The sequence below is a fragment of the Megachile rotundata genome, chromosome 4, assembly GCF_050947335.1.
Source record: "Megachile rotundata isolate GNS110a chromosome 4, iyMegRotu1, whole genome shotgun sequence".
Classification (NCBI taxonomy): domain Eukaryota; kingdom Metazoa; phylum Arthropoda; class Insecta; order Hymenoptera; family Megachilidae; genus Megachile; species Megachile rotundata.
The window spans coordinates 9,295,054-9,312,717 of record NC_134986.1 but is presented as its reverse complement, the minus strand read 5'-3'; the positions used below and the strand labels follow the sequence as shown (position 1 = coordinate 9,312,717).

Here is a 17,664-nt window from a genome sequence, read left to right as displayed (position 1 = left end):
GCTAGTAGTAGAAGTAGTGGTAGTGCTTGTAAGAGTGGTAGTGGTAATAGTGGCAGTAGTAGTAGTGATGGTAACAGTACTAGTAGTAGAAGTAGTGGTAGTGCTAGTAAGAGTGATAGTAGTAATAGTGGCAGTAGTAGCAGTGATGGTAACAGTACTAGTAGTAGAAGTAGTGGTAGTGCTTGTAAAAGTGGTAGTAGTAGTAGTGATAGTAACAGTACTAGTAGTAGAAGTAGCAGTAGTACTAGTGGTAGTAATGGTAATAGTGGTGCTAATAATGCCCCTAGAAGGTAGTAGTAGTAATACTACTAGTAACAGGAACAGTACTAATAATAATAACCCCATTAAAATAAAACAAATAACCCCTTAATCCCCCCAAAACAACATCACCCATTCTCCTACACTTCCATAAAAAAAGAAATATCCCATGAACCCTTAATAACCCCAACAAATTGAATTATCACGATCACACAAACCACCGAGTCGAAAGCCGAAGCAATTCGCGAATTCCGTGAATTTTATCGAGCGACGGAAACATTTGCGGCAGCCACCCCTTCCTTGTCGGCGGGGTCGATAATTATTACTTCGCATCGAGAATTTCGCTCTCTGGCGACGCGTGCACTCCGTTATTTGCATTCGCCAGGGTTGGGTGAAAATGGACAGAAAGGGAGGAAGAATATTCGCGGATTTGTAAGAGGGTTGGCGAACAACGCAGGGGTTGTCGAAGAAGAGCGTCGCCGAGCCAGAAGCAACGGGGGTAGCGAAAGAATCAACGACCGCTTTAAAAGTAAGATTTTCGAGTAATGCTTTCGAGCGAGCGCTTTGGAAAAAGAGCGGCTGGTTTAATTAACTCGACATTCTTCAAGCACGGGGACAAAGTTGAGGAAGCTCTGGCAGACACGAGGCTTTTTCAAAATAATTACGCGACGATCTCGCTTCAAGAGGGAGACGCTCTGCTCCTTTACTCGATCGAAACATCGCGCTCAGACATTTTGCTTTAATCCTGCAACTTTTCTAAAAACTGTCGTCATTAAATACCGAGGATTTCATACGATCATCGTGTTGATTAATTTCAACCCTTACCAAACGAGTAACATCGCCACACCCCGTTTCTCAAATAATGTCAATCATCGAAGAAGTCATTAATTTGTCTTTGCAAGTTTCATTTCACAACTTAACTAGATTTCTACAATTTTTATTTCGCAAGTACCACCTGCACAAAAACATTTTCATCCTCTTATTCGCAAACTGCACGGAAAGCAACGAAGTTGAAACTAGAGTGTGGATGAGGGGATGGGGCGAGTCGTTAGAGAAGGTAAAAGAGATGCAAAAATACACCGAAGGGTGGACAAGAAATTTCCTCGGTTTTGATCTGACTGAAATACGACTTTGATTCTCAGCCGGATAAAAGGGTTGTCACTGAAGGACCAACGCGAGTGGTGTCGTTACTCGCGTACCATAGGAACCTTCATATCCCCCATGGAATTTCATTTCAAAGGACTCCGCTGCCTCTACAGAGAACTATCTCCAACTGAAGCTTCTCCGTGAAAATGTATTCATGGATCGCCATTTAATTGTTTCGTGATTACCTTGTTCTTGTTCGAAGGTATTTGTTATATCCAGGGGAGAATTGTTCATATTCTTGATTAATTACAATTATTCTTGGGGTACGTTATTTAGGTGGAAATTTAAGCATCCTATTGTAATTATGTAGGTCTTTCAAAATTTTCAAAGTTAGTGGTAAGAGAAGGAGCGATAGATCAGGGTGTGTTGTGTTCTTGACGCGTTGTGTTAGAGGCGCGTTGTGTGACGAGGCGGACAAATTCAACGCATTGAGAATTCGGTGCGCTGTGTACTCGACGCGTAGAGGATTCGACGCGTGGAGTATTCGACGCGTTCAATATTCGACGCGTGGAGTATTTGACGCGTGGAGTATTCGACGCGTGGAGCATTCGACGCGTGGAGTATTCGACGCGTTCAATATTCGACGCGTGGAGTATTCGACGCGTGGAGTATTCGACGCGTGGAGTATTCGACGCGTTGAGTATTCGACGCGTTGAGTATTCGACGCGTGGAGTATTCGACGCGTGGAGTATTCGACGCGTGGAGTATTCGACGCGTGGAGTATTCGACGCGTTAAGTATTCGACGCGTGGAGTACTCGACGCGTGGAGTATTCGACGCGTGGAGTATTCGACGCGTGGAATATTCGACGCGTGGAGTATTGTTGCGAAGAGTATTCGACGCGTGGAGCATTCGATGCGCTGTATACTTGGCGCGTTGGGAATTCGGCGCGTTATGTACTCGACGCGTTGTGTACTCAATGCGTTAAGAATTCGGCGCGTTGTGTACTCAATGCGTTAAGAATTTGGCGCGTTGTGTACTCGACGCGTTGAGGATTCGGCGCGCTGTGTATTCGACGCGTGGAGTATTCATAGAATGAACGTAGAAATCTACAGATTTATAAACATATAATAATGTACTAACACAATGATTCAAATCTATAGAAATCTTACAAAAATATAATGGTATCTAATCCAATAATCTAGGGTCCCAAAATTACAAGTATCTAAGAATCAGAATGGAAGAAATTGTAGGAATGCCCACAGAGTAGTTAAAATCAATGTATATATTATTAATCTTAGCGTATAATAACTAAGTTTCATAAAGTATTACACGGTGATCAAGAAATTGCCGCTAATTTGAGAAGCAATTAGCCACCTGCTTATAAGCTGTACGAGGATGTCCGATTCCCTGACAGGAACATCATACTTTCACCGGTGATTTCACACTCTCAGCGAAGGGCATCATCATCGTGTCTCGCCTTTTACACCAGATACTCGCACATTTCCGTTTCGTTTCGCGGTTTTTGCGAGACCTTCGCGCGTCCACCTGCGGCCTCTAATCGGTCTCGCGAATATACACGTCGCTTCAAAATAAGTGCATGAACTATAAATTCCGATCATTTCACAACGTTAATTCCGTTCTGCCAAATTTAATATTGGTGTAACGTAGAAAATATATACTCGATTAATTTGAAGAATTTGCACGAGAAGTAATATCCATGAAAGTTTCGGCCCAAGAGTATTCGCCAAAAAAATCCCTCCTTCATTTTTAATAGCCGTCTCCTTGTTCTTTGTACCGTAGCCTTTTATGCATATAAAACGTATATAACCTCGAGCCAGGACCAAAAGAGGCGTAAAAAAGGAGGAGGACGAGGCTGGAGCGGTTCACAATTATAATTTAGACCGAAAAAAGAACCGGCGGACGGAAAGTGAGATGGATCGTTTTGCTCGATGACCCCGTAAGAAACGCGTTGAAAAGCAAGGACTACGGAGGCATCAGCAGTTTAGACTTTTAAATGAGAAAGGATTTAACGTTAACAAAGAGGCCGAAATAAACGGGGACGATGTATCGCGGCCTTCGAGCGTCTACGACATTAATCCCGGAATGAAACGAGTAACTCGCAGCTGATAACGGTTATCAAAGTAATCGAGCAGAAACCACCGAGAACAGGAACGTTTATCACCGAGGTGTCATCGGGATTATGATAAACATTGTTCGGTGTAATTTGTTGAAAAATTAGGTTTTTTTAACACTGAAATTACGGATTTTAGATTTCTTTCTATGAAAATTAGTAAAAAGCTTTTGACAAAGTATAAATTCGTTGATAGAAAGAATTGTGTAAACTAGTTTAGTTATCCATTATACATTTAAAGTTCCGTGAATTCAAGTAGGAAATTTAAAGCGTAGAGAATTTGGCGCACTGTGGATTTAACGCAATGTCATTTCGGTGCGTTGCGAATCTAACACATTAAAAATTTAATACGGTACTAATTCAATGCGTTGCAAATCTAACGCACTGCAGTTCCAGCGCGCTGCAAATCCAACGCATCGATATTTCAACGCGTTGCAAATCTAACGCACTGCAGTTCCAGCGCGCTGCAAATCCAACGCATCGATATTTCAACGCGTTGCAAATCTAACGCACTGCAGTTCCAGCGCGCTGCAAATCCAACGCATCGATATTTCAACGCGTTGCAAATTTAACACGCCGCAAATTCGACGCGTTTCAAATCCAATGTCCTGCAAATTCAACGCGCCGCGAATTCAGCGCACTGCAAATTCAACGCACCGCAAATTCAACGCACCGCAAATTCAATGCACCGCAAATTCAATGCACCGCAAATCCAATGCGTCGTGAATTCAACGCGTTGCAAATTTAGTGCGTCGTAAATTCGACGCGTTCCAAATCCAATGTCCTGCAATTTCAACGCACCGCAAATTCGACGCACCGCAAATTCAACGCACCGCAAATTCAACGCACCGCAAATCCAATGCGTCGTGAATTCAACGTGTTGCAAATTTAATGCGTCGTAAAATCGACGCGTTCCAAATCCAATGTGCTGCAATTTCAACGCACCGCAAATTCGACGCACCGCAAATTCAACGCACTGCAAATTTGACGCACCGTAAATTCAACGCGACGTGAATTCGACGCACCGCAAATTCAGCGCACCGCGAATTCAACACGCCACGAATTCAACGCAACACAAATTCAATATATCGTGATTTCAACGCGTCGTAAATCCAATGCGCCATGAATTCAACGCGCCACAAATTCATTGCGTTGTGCATTCAACGCATCATTAATATAACGCACAAGTTCAACAGTCACGCCTCGTGAATTCGTGACACTGAACTAACACACTGATAATTTAGCGTGTCACCAATTAAACACATTGAAAATTCAGAAATTCGTTGATAGAAAGAATTGTGTAAACTAGTTCAGTTATCCATTATACATTTACTTTTGTAGTTTTACTTCAGTTTGAATATAAGTCATTGACTGTCCGTAAATCTGGGGTTAAGAATGTCATGGTTGTTGTTTGATTAAAATACGAAAATCATAAATCCCTAAAGTTTCCACAACTCAAACGATCTCCAAGCTCGCAATTCCACATACGAACATTCCTACAAATTAAAAATCTGTAAATTCCTAGAATTTCAATATCCGTTTATTCAGGTATCTGCAAACTGGATTTCTTGGAATTTCATTATAGGCAAAAGGTCGTTGACAAAATAAACCGATGAAATTCCCAAGCAGATTAGGAACAAAGTGACGATTCGAAAGAAACGGTTATAATATAAAAAGATTGTTCACTCACCTCGAAGGATCTGGTAGAGGAAGACCTTGATGTGGTCGGGGCTAAGATGCTGCGGACTGACGATGATCTTGTGCAGATCGCTCTGTAACAGCTCCGTGATCACGTATCTGTGCAACGGCTCGTTAAGGAATTTATGGATAATCATTGAATGGCTAAGCTACATTAAAGCGTACCCATGTGGGTTCTCGTTTCTCTTTCGCAGCGGCGTTCGCACGCTTGTCGATACCTCGTTACGCATGAAATCGTCGAATATTAACGTCTATTAAGTACGCGAAAAAACGAACGGTATGAGCGACTTCGATTAATTGCATGCACGCGTACGAAATAGCTCGGTGGACACCCTTTTTCTCCTTCTTTCTCAGGGAGTTATCCGCTCGCTTAATTCCTTGAGAAAAATCGAATTTGTAACACTCTGTCGATAATGGTAAGATTGCTCGAGTGAATCGGTGTTACGGATTTATTAAGCGTTTCTCTAATACCGTGGATTTCGCTGATAACTTCGCAAATAGAAAACTCTTTTTATACCCTCTCAATCTATTACCTCGTGGTTATGTACTCTTTCATTGCTGGACCATTAACGGCTACTTAAACCGTCGAAGAGGTAATTAACCAACGGATAAACTGTAAAATTTGAGTAGGTTTACTCGCAAGATAAACCGAAGCGAACAGATAGCAAGAAAGCGTTCCGCGAACGATAACAAGCATAATTAATCGATCTAACCGGCTAACGAACCACAACGCAGACACTTTTGTCGGTGGTTCCATTAACAAAAGTGGATGCTTCGCTATGAGCTTCCCGTTTAGCATTGTCTCAGCTCGCTGCTGGCTCAACTTCCGAACAAGTTTCAACCCCGAGTCGGGCCAACCTCTGTAAATTACCCTGGCTGCTTTATTAAGGCCAGCCACTTTCGTCACGGCACTACGTCATCGGCTCTCGATTTCTTTCTTTCTTTCTTTCTTCGCTGTTTCTTCTCCCTTCGACGCCCGCTTTCGCCTTTTTTCCCCTCATTTCGACGGATTAGCTTCCTCCGAGCTAACCGAGGAATCCATTAAGCTCCACGGATCGGGAACGAGTACCTACTGATTACCGAGGTTTTCGTCTCAACATTTCGATTGAACGGCAAAGAAAGAAAAATGATCAAATGGCTTCTTTGCGTTCGATCTTCCTCTTTCCCCCGTTTTGCCAGAAAATTTTCACTGAACTTTTATTTGGGGAATTAGATATTTTGGGGGCAGTTATGGGATTGCGAGTTTATGGATATTTAGGTACTTGGATATTTGGAAATTTTCCTATATTTACTGGGGCTTTTTCTGATATTTATGCATAGTTAGATACTTTGACAAATATATCATATTTAGGTACTTGGATATTTGGAAATTTTTGTATAGGTAGGTACTTGGAAATTTTCCTACATTTAGGTACTGGGGCATTTTTTGCTACATACGCATAGTTAGGTACTTGGACATTTTTCTGTATTTAGGTACTTGGATATTTAGAAATTTTTGTACAGGTAGGTACTTGGAAATTTTCCTACATTTAGGTACTGGGGCATTTTTTGCTACATACGCATAGTTAGGTACTTGGACATTTTTCTGTATTTAGGTACTTGGATATTTAGAAATTTTTGTATAGGTAGGTACTTAGAAATTTTCCTACATTTAGGTACTGGGGCATTTTTTGCTACATACGCATAGTTAAGTACTTGGACATTTTTCTGTATTTAGATACTTGGATATTTGGAAATTTTTGTATAGGTAGGTACTTGAAAATTAAAAAAACCTATATTGAGGTACTGGGGCATTTTCTGATACTTATGCACAGTTAGGTACTTGGACATTTTTCTGTATTTGTGCATATTTAGGTATTTCGATTTTTAGACATTGTAGACCTCTATACATTCATATACATGAATATTGAAACATTACAGATTTTTATAAATTGATGTACTTCGATATTGGATCATTATTGAGCTACTTCGTTATTTGAACATTGCAACTGTTTTCCAAACAGGTACTTGATACCTTAAAAGTTAATACTTGAACTAACATTTAATCATGTAAATGTCTTAGTATCTAAAAACATAAATATAAACATATCAATAAAAATATCAATAAAAATGTTATTAAAAATTTCCAATAAATTCCTGCCTATACAACTCTTTCAACAGAGACTATTTCATAGCCGCACACAAAGAGTATCCGAATACAGGGGGTTAATTTCGGCTCGTTACGCGATATTACCGAAGGAGGAAACCTGCGGGAGACAATGAGTTGTCCGAAACAAGAGAACTAAACCGAAACACGCTCCCAGGAAAGGAAGTCTTGAAGTTTTAACGAAGAATCTTCTCCTGTTTTTAAGAATTCCCAAGGAAACAACGAACCCTTCCACGGCGGTGCTCCAGCGTACAATAAATTTCTATCCTACTTCCCGAAGAACAGGTTGAGAATTGTTTCTCGCAGTTTGCTAAGCTCTCTCCCGCTAGAAACCGGAAATAAATCAAACTTAACATTCCGCTAACGTCGGGTCAAGAAAAGGAAAAAAGGAAACAGAAAGAGAAAAGAAAAATCAGAAGCCACCCCCGGTAAAATCGACGCCGCGAAGTTCGGCAATTACGAAAGTCACGGTTAATCGCCACCACCCTCGAGAAACTCGTCGACCACCTGGAGTTGCTGCTCGTACGGTAACTTCGCGGTAATTTCGAGAGACCCGATCGGGGGTTGGAGAGAAAAACAGGGGTGGGTCGAAGGAAGGAGGAGGAAGTTTCGCGATAAAAAGCACTCGAAAAGTTTTTGCGCGACTCGAACGATGGCCGAGCATTCGAGAGGCGAAATAAATGAGAGGGTAAGTTGGGGGTGGGATCGAACCAGGCCATCGTACACGCGGCTTTTCCGCTTCCGCTATAAATCGAAACACGAGCTCTTCGAGTTCAAGCTGGATGTTTATTGGCCGCTTTCTTGCCTCTATCGATGCTCGTAAATATCTAACGTTTCCTACGCCATATTAATTGTAAGGGTAGTCAACGTTTATTCTTGCTAATGGTATTAAACGTGAGAGGACGCGTAAATCGCTGGAGGGTGCTACTAGAATTTTGGACGTTCATTTATGAGAACTTGGAAGGTTCCAAATATCGAACTTTTAGGCGTAAGACATTGACAATTTCTAATTCAGAAATTTGCTCATGTGAATTTTGAGGACTTTGAAAATTTGAAGCTTAGAAATGTAGGAATTCAAATAGTGAGAGATTTGAATATTTGTACAGTGAGAAATTTATAAGTCTGAACACAAAGAAGTTTACAAATCGAATGAGAGATTAGAAATATACAAACTTAATCGTTCAGAAGTTTGTAAAAAAATTCCAAATCAGACTTCCACAAATCTGACACTTGAAAAGTCCATAACGCCCTCAAAATAAAATTCCCAAAATTGTATAAGAAACTACGAAAAGTCTAATAAGCACCTCAATATGATTGAGTAAACTTATTTAAGAAATAAATTCGTCCACCCTTCGAGAGTTGAACGTATCTGGCGAGTACCTGGTCGTGTACCGATCAGAGAATCGTGGCCTTTGAAAATTCGTTTTTACCCGTGGTAAGCAGAAAGAGGGAGGAGAGAAAAGGCTCGAGGAGAATGAGAAATAGTATAATGGCGGAATGAGGTCGACTGGTAGGTTGGAATGCAGGTAGAGGCTGGCTGCGAACCCGGCGTGGTATGCAAGTCGACTGGTCCGGCTGGCTTTGGCTCGGAACACCTAAGCACAGCCTTTTGCCGACGTTGCTTTCCAACTATCTCTTCTGAAACACGATCGATGGATCACTCGACTAACGACCAAAAGATATTTGATGACAACAAATGCATCAAAAGTGACTGGGTAATTTTGCACCGGCGTTCCGCGCAGCTACGGAACTCGGTTATGTAACCAGTGGAGGTACAACGCGTCGGTACAGAATGCCTTCGTGTACAGCGCGGTATACAATGCAATTACGTAGAATGTAACGGAATACGGGTGAGGTATAACGGGATATGATGGTGTTCGCGTTGATTAATAAGTTAATTTGTAATGCATTTGTGTCTTAGGAGTTGAAGTACAACGTTTATAGCGCATAGAATAGTTCATTGAATGACAGCGCTTTGAAGTTTAGTGCGGTGGATTGCGACGGTATTAATTACATTGCGCAGAATTATGGTACTTTGAATTACAGCGAATCGAATCACAGAGGATCAAATTATAGGGCAGTCGATTCGGAGTGTGATGTCTTACAACGTAATCGAATTACGGCGCGTCAAATTACAGTGCACTGAGTCACGAAGCAATCGAATCTCAGCGCGGTAAATTACAACGCGTAGAATCACCGCGTGTCGAATTAAGACGCAACTGAATTACAACGCGTAGAATCACAACGCGTCAAATTACAATGCAATCGAATTACAGCGCACCGAATTACAGTGCGATCGAATTACAACGCAATCGAATTACAGCGCGTAGAATCGCGAAACGTGGAATTACAATGCAATCGAATCACAGCGCACCGAATTACCGCGCAATCGAATCATAGTGCACCGAATTACAGCGCGTAGAATCACGACGCGTCGAATTACAACGCAATCGACTCACAACGCACCGAATTACAGCGCATCGAATTACAGTGCAATCGAATCACAACGCATCGAATTACAGTGCGATCGAATTATAACGCACCGAATTACAGCGCGTAGAATCACGACGCGTCGAATTACAACGCAATCGACTGACAGCGCACCGAATTACAGCGCATCGAATTACAGTGCAATCGAATCACAACGCACCGAATTACAGTGCGATCGAATTATAACGCACCGAATTACAGCGCGTAGAATCGCGACGCATTGAATTACAACGCAATCGAATTACAGCGCGTAGAATCGCGAAACGTGGAATTACAACGCAATCGAATCACGGCGCACCGAATTACCGCGCAATCAAATCTCAGCGCAATCAAATCTCAGCGCAATCGAATCACAGTGCACCGAATTACAACGCGTCGAATTACAACGCAATCGACTCACAGCGCACCGAATTACATCGCATCGAATTACAGTGCAATCGAATCACATCGCATCGAATTACAGTGCAATCGAATCACAACGCACCGAATTACAGCGCAATTGAATCACAACGCACCGAATTACAGCGCAATCGAATCACAACGCACTGAATTACAGCGCAATCGAATCACAATGCACCGAATTACAGCGCAATCGAATCACAACGCACTGAATTACCGCGCAATCGAATCTCAGCGCGTCGAATCACAGCGCAATTGAATCACAACGCACCGAATGACAGCTATAAAAATTATAACGCTCCAAGTTGCGAGTAAGACTTACATCGTTTTGAATAATAGCGCGTCGACATCCATCATGAAACGTGCCGAAATACAACTCGACATCGATCGTGTTAACAGCGTGTCGAAATACAACAGCGCATCGAAATATAACACGAGATATACGATATCGCTAAACGATACTCGCGGTAATCTATTTTATGTCCCGACGAATTGACTCGTTCGTGTTTTATGGAGAAACGAATCGAGAATTATCGAACGCTGAATTGTTTTAACTTTTTAATTACATTCAATCCACGAAACAATTACAGTTATTCTTCTGTAGTCCCGATAATGAAACAGTCGCGCCGTTAAACGCGTGAAAATTGAATCAGTCATTCCTCTTTCCAAAGTCGTAAAAAAAGGCAGAAAAAAATAAACTTCATAGCTCTTCAGTTTCGACGGTTTTCACTCCATTCCATCGATCGAACATCGGGTGAAGAGAAAAGCTATCAAACACCGACAATAGCTAATTGTTCATCAGACGTATCTCCAACCAATCGATGGTCCGGCACCATTTTCCAAACAGTCTGTGGCTTTTCTTTTACACAGACTTTGCTAAACATCATTGTAATTTCCGGTTATCCGCTAATTTTAATTATAATACGAGGAAATAACAAAACATCAGCTCGTACAATGCTTCGAAGATTATCTACATTTTACATATTGGAATTCAATTTTGATCGCGTTAATTAGGACCGTACCTAGCCGATCATTATATTATTAAATTTCAGAATTGATAAAAGGTTCGAGAATGAATAATGAACGGTAAAGTACAAAATTAGAGATTTTCTATCTCAAATTCAGCAAATTAGAATATCAAGTTAGTCGAGAAGCTCTTGTATCTTCATCGACTCAATCGATTGAGCCGTTTTTGACTAACGGCATCCGCTGTATTATCGTTCGAAATAACTGCGGTGTCTCACGGTTCAATCTTTAGATAACGCAAATATTTGGCCGGGCATTGTAATATCGGGTAATCTATGCTAATTAGAGAGGCAGCAGTTGCGTTAGGTTCGCGCGACGCGTCACGGGAACGTTAATGTTAATCGATTAACGGGCAGGGTTCTGTGTTATTAGAATAACGTGGATGTTGATCGCGTGCGAGACGAAATCCTTAAGCGACTATTGATATTCACCGATGGCTACGCCTCCTCGTTTGCGACGTCGACTACGTGAATGTTCCATTGAAATCTAATCGGCTGTACCGGCTGCGTGGACTGAATCGTCTCACGCTGCTATCTCGGCACCGTATGCAAACACGTAGTACTACGTTATTACCTGACGGTTCCTGCATATCGAAACACGTGATAATTTCTGACCTTCTGTCACGTAGAAAACACACCGCTGTATTAAACTTTGTTACCTCCACGATAACCGAATCTAATTTGGCTTAACCTATAACCCGTACCCAATATGCACAGTCAATAACTCGACCATAATCGACCTGCTAAAATACAACGTATGAAAACAAACGATGCGCACTCGGATTCGGTGTTAATTAACATATTGGATATGCTAATAATTTAATAACAATTGAATGTTTAATCGGGGTTTAATGTTGCAGCGTTAATGTGAGAAGAGTTATTGACTTACGTTACGAGATATAGCGCGTTGAATTATGCGCTGAATTACAACGCGATGATGTACCGCGAATAGCAGTGTGACGCGTTGATTCTCAGCGCTTTGAAGTGCAACGCGTTGATTCTCGGTGCTTTGAAGTGCAACGCGTTGATTCTCAGTGCTTTGAAATGCAACGCGATGGAATACAGGATATCGAATTGCAACGCGTCAACTTATGGCGCATTGGATCACAACGCGTCGACCTACAGCGCGATGGATCACAAAGCGTTGATTCTCAGTGCTTTGAAATACAACGCGATGGATTACAGAGCGTCGAATTACAAACGCGTGGACTTACAGTGCGTTGGATCACAACGCGTTGATTCTCAGTGCTTTGGAGTGCAACGCATTGATTCTTAGTGCTTTGAAGTGCAACGCGATGGAATACAGGGTGTCGAATTACAACGCGTCGACCTACAGCGCGTTGGATCACAACGCGTTGATTCTTAGTACTTTGAAATACAACGCGATGGATTGCAGGGTGTCAAATTACATACGCGTGGACTTACAGCGCGTTGGATCACAACGCGTTGATTGTTAGTGCTTTAAAGTGCAACGCGATGGAATACAGGGTGTCAAGTTACAACGCGTCGACCTACAGCGCGTTGGATCATAAAGCGTTGATTCTCAGTGCTTTGAAGTGCAACGCGATGGAATACAGGATATCGAATTGCAACGCGTTAACTTACGGCACATTGGATCACAACGCGTTAATATACAACGCGACGAAAGACAGCGCATTACAACTCCTGAAAATACAATAATAAACACATAGAAGATTTTAATCATCGAAACAATTTTTCGAGCGTTCAATGGGATCCTTATCGATCGAAAATCGAGGGCAATCGAAGAGGGCAATAACCGAATCAGCGCAGTCGAGTAATCATCTTCGAAGGTGGACAGTTTCAGTCCGCGAAAGAAATAAATCTCTAAAATTCGATTTGTCCTGTCGGCCGACGTATTCAACTCGAAGATTAATCGATCGTTGATTGGGAATCGATGATTTAAGAGTCGGCACAGGCAATTATCGGCGAATGGAAACGAACGTGTTATTATAAATGTAGAAGGCGTCGTGTTCCATTATCGTTTGTCGCGATCGGCTTTTCCTAACGTGCTTTAATAAACCGATCGACCAAACAATCATCCTTAGTACACGCGATTACAGCGCTTCGATAAATCGCCTAGAATTGGAAGACGCGATCGATCATTCGGATCGATGGAACGTTCAGATACGGTTAGTGAAAGGTGAAATGACGACCGGTTTAGCTTTGTATGATTTTCGGGAAAAATATTCGACTCTAGTCTGTTCGATGGAGAAATTCTATTGTTTCGCCGCGAAACAATAAACGGTGACTTTCGCTGTTCTTGAAGAAGCCATGATATTTAAATGGATAACTCGTGTCTTTCGGTGCATATATTGCGACAGTGAAACGTTACACGTAGTACTACGTTCTCGAATTTGTAAATGTCGGGGGACAGTTGAGATAAGGAAAATATATAGGTAGAAAGAAGTTAATATCTCTTCGTTAGAAGGTGACGCGTTATATTTCTATCTATTCGAAGTCAGTGCGTTGAAATTTGATGCGTTGTATACCGGTGCGTTGTAACTCAACGCTCTATCACTCGGACCATTGGAATTCGATGTGTTGTGGTTCGACGCGCTGTAATTCAACAGATTGGAATTCGATGCGTTGTGACTCCACGCGCTGTGATTCGACCCATTGGAATTCGATGCGTTGTGACTCCACGCGCTGTAATTTGACCCACTGGAATTCGATGTGTTGTGACTCCACGCGCTGTAATTCGATGCGTTGTGACTCCACGCGTTGTAATTCGACCCATTGGAATTCGATGCGTTGTGACTCCACGCGTTGTAATTCGGCCCATTGGAATTCGATGCGTTGTGACTCCACGCGCTGTAATTCGACCCACTGGGATTTGATGCGTTGTGACTCCACGCGCTGTGGTTTGACCCATTGGAATTCGATGCGTTGTGACTCCACGCGTTGTAATTCGACCCATTGGAATTCGATGCGTTGTGACTCCACGCGTTATAATTCAACACATTGGAAATCGATGCGTTGTGACTCCACGCGTTGTAATTCGACCCATTGGAATTCGATGCGTTGTGACTCCACGCGCTGGAATTTAATGCGTTGAGACTCGACGCGTTGTGGTTCCACGCACTGTCTTTCAACGCGTTCAACTCCGATGCGTTGTGATTCGATGCGCCATATTTTAACGCGTTGTCATTCGACGCGCCGAAACTTAATGTGCCACGTGTTGTTGCGTTGTAGGTTAATGCAGTGGGAATAAACGCATTGTAATTTCACGCACTATACTTCACCGCGTTAAATTATGATGCACTGCAAATTAAAAGACAGCACTATGAAACATTGCATCTTGACGCGCTATAAATTGACGCGTTTCGAACTAAACCACACAAGTTATCGACGTATCACACATATGTTAACGCGTGTAAAACAGCGCGCATCATTGCGCGTTGTAATTCACCTTAATAATAAAAAGTTGAATCCTGTATAAATTGAGGAACGTCCAAGACAAAAATAGCGAGCCACGATGGAAACAAAGGGTTCTCGTCCCAAAAAGCGAGGGAACGATCGATACGTGGCACGATACTCGATATATTGCGGAGGAGCTGGCAGAGAGGAAGTAGCAATCAATGCTTCCGGTTCGAGGCACGTACACGCCGGAGGAATATTTTCCCTTCGCGGAGCGAGCGTAATTTTTCGAAGGAACGTAGTCCCGTGGCAATTTCTTTATTCGTTTCGTTTCGCGATGCGACGCACAATGATAAACGACGAACGCGATATTCGTTATCCGAACGAAGCCAAAGCGGAATGGCATAAAAAGAGGAGGATGAAAGGTCTCGTAGAAGAAAACGCAGAACACACACGTTGGTTTGTTTAATATCTACTCTCTTGTTTTTCTTTTCTCTCCTTTTTATATTTTCGTTTTAAATTCGTACCTTTGAAACGAATATTTCTTTCGCGACTCTCGGTGCGGCGTCGTTAGCAGACACGAAATTTATTCAGGATTTTTCCTCGTTTCCCTCGTCTCGCTTCAACTTCGTGGCAACAGTTGTTGCGAAACTCGAGAATTTTAACGGCGCGACTTTAACGAGGATTTTAATCGGCGAACGACACCAACGATAATTTGCACCACGTTCAACGGGTTTCGCCACGAACTTCGCACGTTTTGTTCTTCAATTACACCGACAATCCGCGTACGTGTGCGCGTGTGTGTACGCGTCGAACACGACCATCCTGATTCTCCGTCGAAACGAGCAGAGCGAGGGAAAAAAAAGAAACAACGAGAATCCCGATCGTAATGGAAATGAACTTGTTTTCGTTTTAATTAGAAGCGACGCTGTGCACGAAAAGATTCCGCGAATGTTACGGGTGACACTCGAGATTGCACTGAAAACATGTTTACCTGAATTTCAAAACGACACATCACGGATAAACGGAGCTCGTGAATAAAAGAGAAACTCTGAAGAATTTATGCTTCGTTTTAAATAATGAATATCTCTTGTTTTCGTACTCGTACAACTTTAAAGTTCAATCGCTTTCACCATCGATTAATACGGCGAGTAATTATGCAAGTTCGTTGATGTTAGTTGTCAACGCTTCAACTTACAGTGTGTTGAGTTATGTCGCGGTTAAAATACAGTGTGTTGAGTTATGATGCGTTGATTTATAGTCTGGCGACAACGCATTGACAGGTGACATATTAAATTACAATGTGTAGAATTACAGCGCGACGAAGCATAACGGGTTGGTTTACAGCGCGTCGAAGCGTTAGGCGTCGATCTACAGCGCTTTGAGTCACAGCGTGTTGACCTACAATATGTTGATTTTCAACGCAAGGAATTACAGCGCGTCCAATCCCAGCGCATTGAATTACAGCGCTATCGAATCACAGTGCATTGCATTACAGCGCGCTGAATTACCACGCAATCGAATCACAGTGCATTAAATTACAGCGCAATCGAATCACAGTGCACTGAATTACAGCGCGCTGAATTACTACGCAATCGAATCACAGTGCACTGAATTACAGCGCGCTGAATTACCACGCAATCGAATCACAGTGCATTGAATTACAGCGCAATCGAATCACAGTGCACTGAATTACAGCGCGCTGAATTACCACGCAGTCGAATCACAGTGCATTGAATTACAGCGCAATCGAATCACAGTGCACTGAATTACAGCGCGCTGAATTACCACGCAATCGAATCACAGTGCATTGAATTACAGCGCAATCGAATCACAGTGCACTGAATTACAGCGCGCTGAATTACCACGCAATCGAATCACAGTGCATTGAATTACAGCGCGCTGAATTACCACGCAATCGAATTACAACGCATTGAATTACGGCGCGCTGAATTACCACGTAATCGAATTACAGCGCAATTAAATCACAGCGCATTGAGTTACCACGCAATCGAATCACAGCGCATTGAGTTACCACGCAATCGATTTACAGCGCATCGAATCACAGCGCATTGAATTACCACGCAATCGAATTACAGCGCATCGAATCACAGCGCATGGAGTTACCACGCAATCGAATCACAGCGCGCCAAATTGCAGCGCAGTCGAAGCACAGCACGCCAAATTACAGCGCAATCGACTCACAGCCCATTGACTCACAGCGCTATCGAATCACAACGCACCAAATTATAACACCTCAACTCACAACGCATCAAGTCACAACTTCTCACTACAGTGCTACGAATTACATCCAACTTCCCTTCACAGCATCAGAAGCAAATACATTCCCATAAAAATGGCAATATAACAAGAGTCTTATAAAAGCGAACTGCAATTCCGTCGCGTGTCACAGATTGGCTACAAAAGTGGAACGTATCGCACTTGTCCGCAAGAATAACGCATTCACAATCGGTTGAAACGACGATAGCGTGAAATTGTCGGACCGTCGGCGAAATAAATGGCGGGGGGTATGGGGTTAAACGTGTGAAACAGTTGCTGGAAGCCGAGGTTCCTCGGAATGCTCGGTGCGATCGAGTCCGATCGAGAACTCGCGCATTGTAGAATTTGCACGTGCCATGTAGATCCGTATTTTTTACGCTGAACAACAGGAATCGGGCCGAGAAGAATCCTGGGACTCGGCTGGTTCTCGTAGTTGTTTGCGAGCCGACTTCGAACTCGGTTGACCGGTCGGACGAGCCGGATTGGCCTTGCTCGAACACCTCGCTCTCTAAGCCTTCATCATCGTCCTTAACTCTACTCTTTTTATTTCTCTTTGTTATCCTTGGCTAACAAAGGGTTGGATGTATCCCAGTGACATCGACGATTGACCGATAAACAGACTATCATCTTGGGAAATGATGGAGAACTTATGAAGAGATCCTTATGCATGCGAGAGAAGCGATAACTTCAGAAGCTGAATTCGTCCGAAATTCTCATGAATTTTTTAAACTTCAACTGGTTTTAAATTACCCTAAGGTACTGGTTAGTAAA

The 17,664-nt window shown here is 42.6% G+C and overlaps 1 protein-coding gene and 1 long non-coding RNA gene across 7 annotated transcripts in view; one reads left to right on the top strand and one right to left on the bottom strand.

The window, feature by feature from the left end:
• nmo (serine/threonine-protein kinase nemo) overlaps nt 1-17,664 on the bottom strand; it is a 210,611-nt gene that overhangs the window by 44,353 nt on the left and 148,594 nt on the right. For all 6 annotated transcript variants that reach the window (XM_076530660.1, XM_076530661.1, XM_076530658.1 and 3 more), the window contains exon 4: nt 5,168-5,274. In XM_076530660.1, the coding sequence (XP_076386775.1) occupies nt 5,168-5,274 (107 nt within the window). The remainder of the gene's footprint in view (nt 1-5,167; nt 5,275-17,664) is intronic.
• LOC143264266 (uncharacterized) overlaps nt 1-17,664 on the top strand; it is a 128,632-nt gene that overhangs the window by 76,706 nt on the left and 34,262 nt on the right. The window lies entirely within an intron of this gene.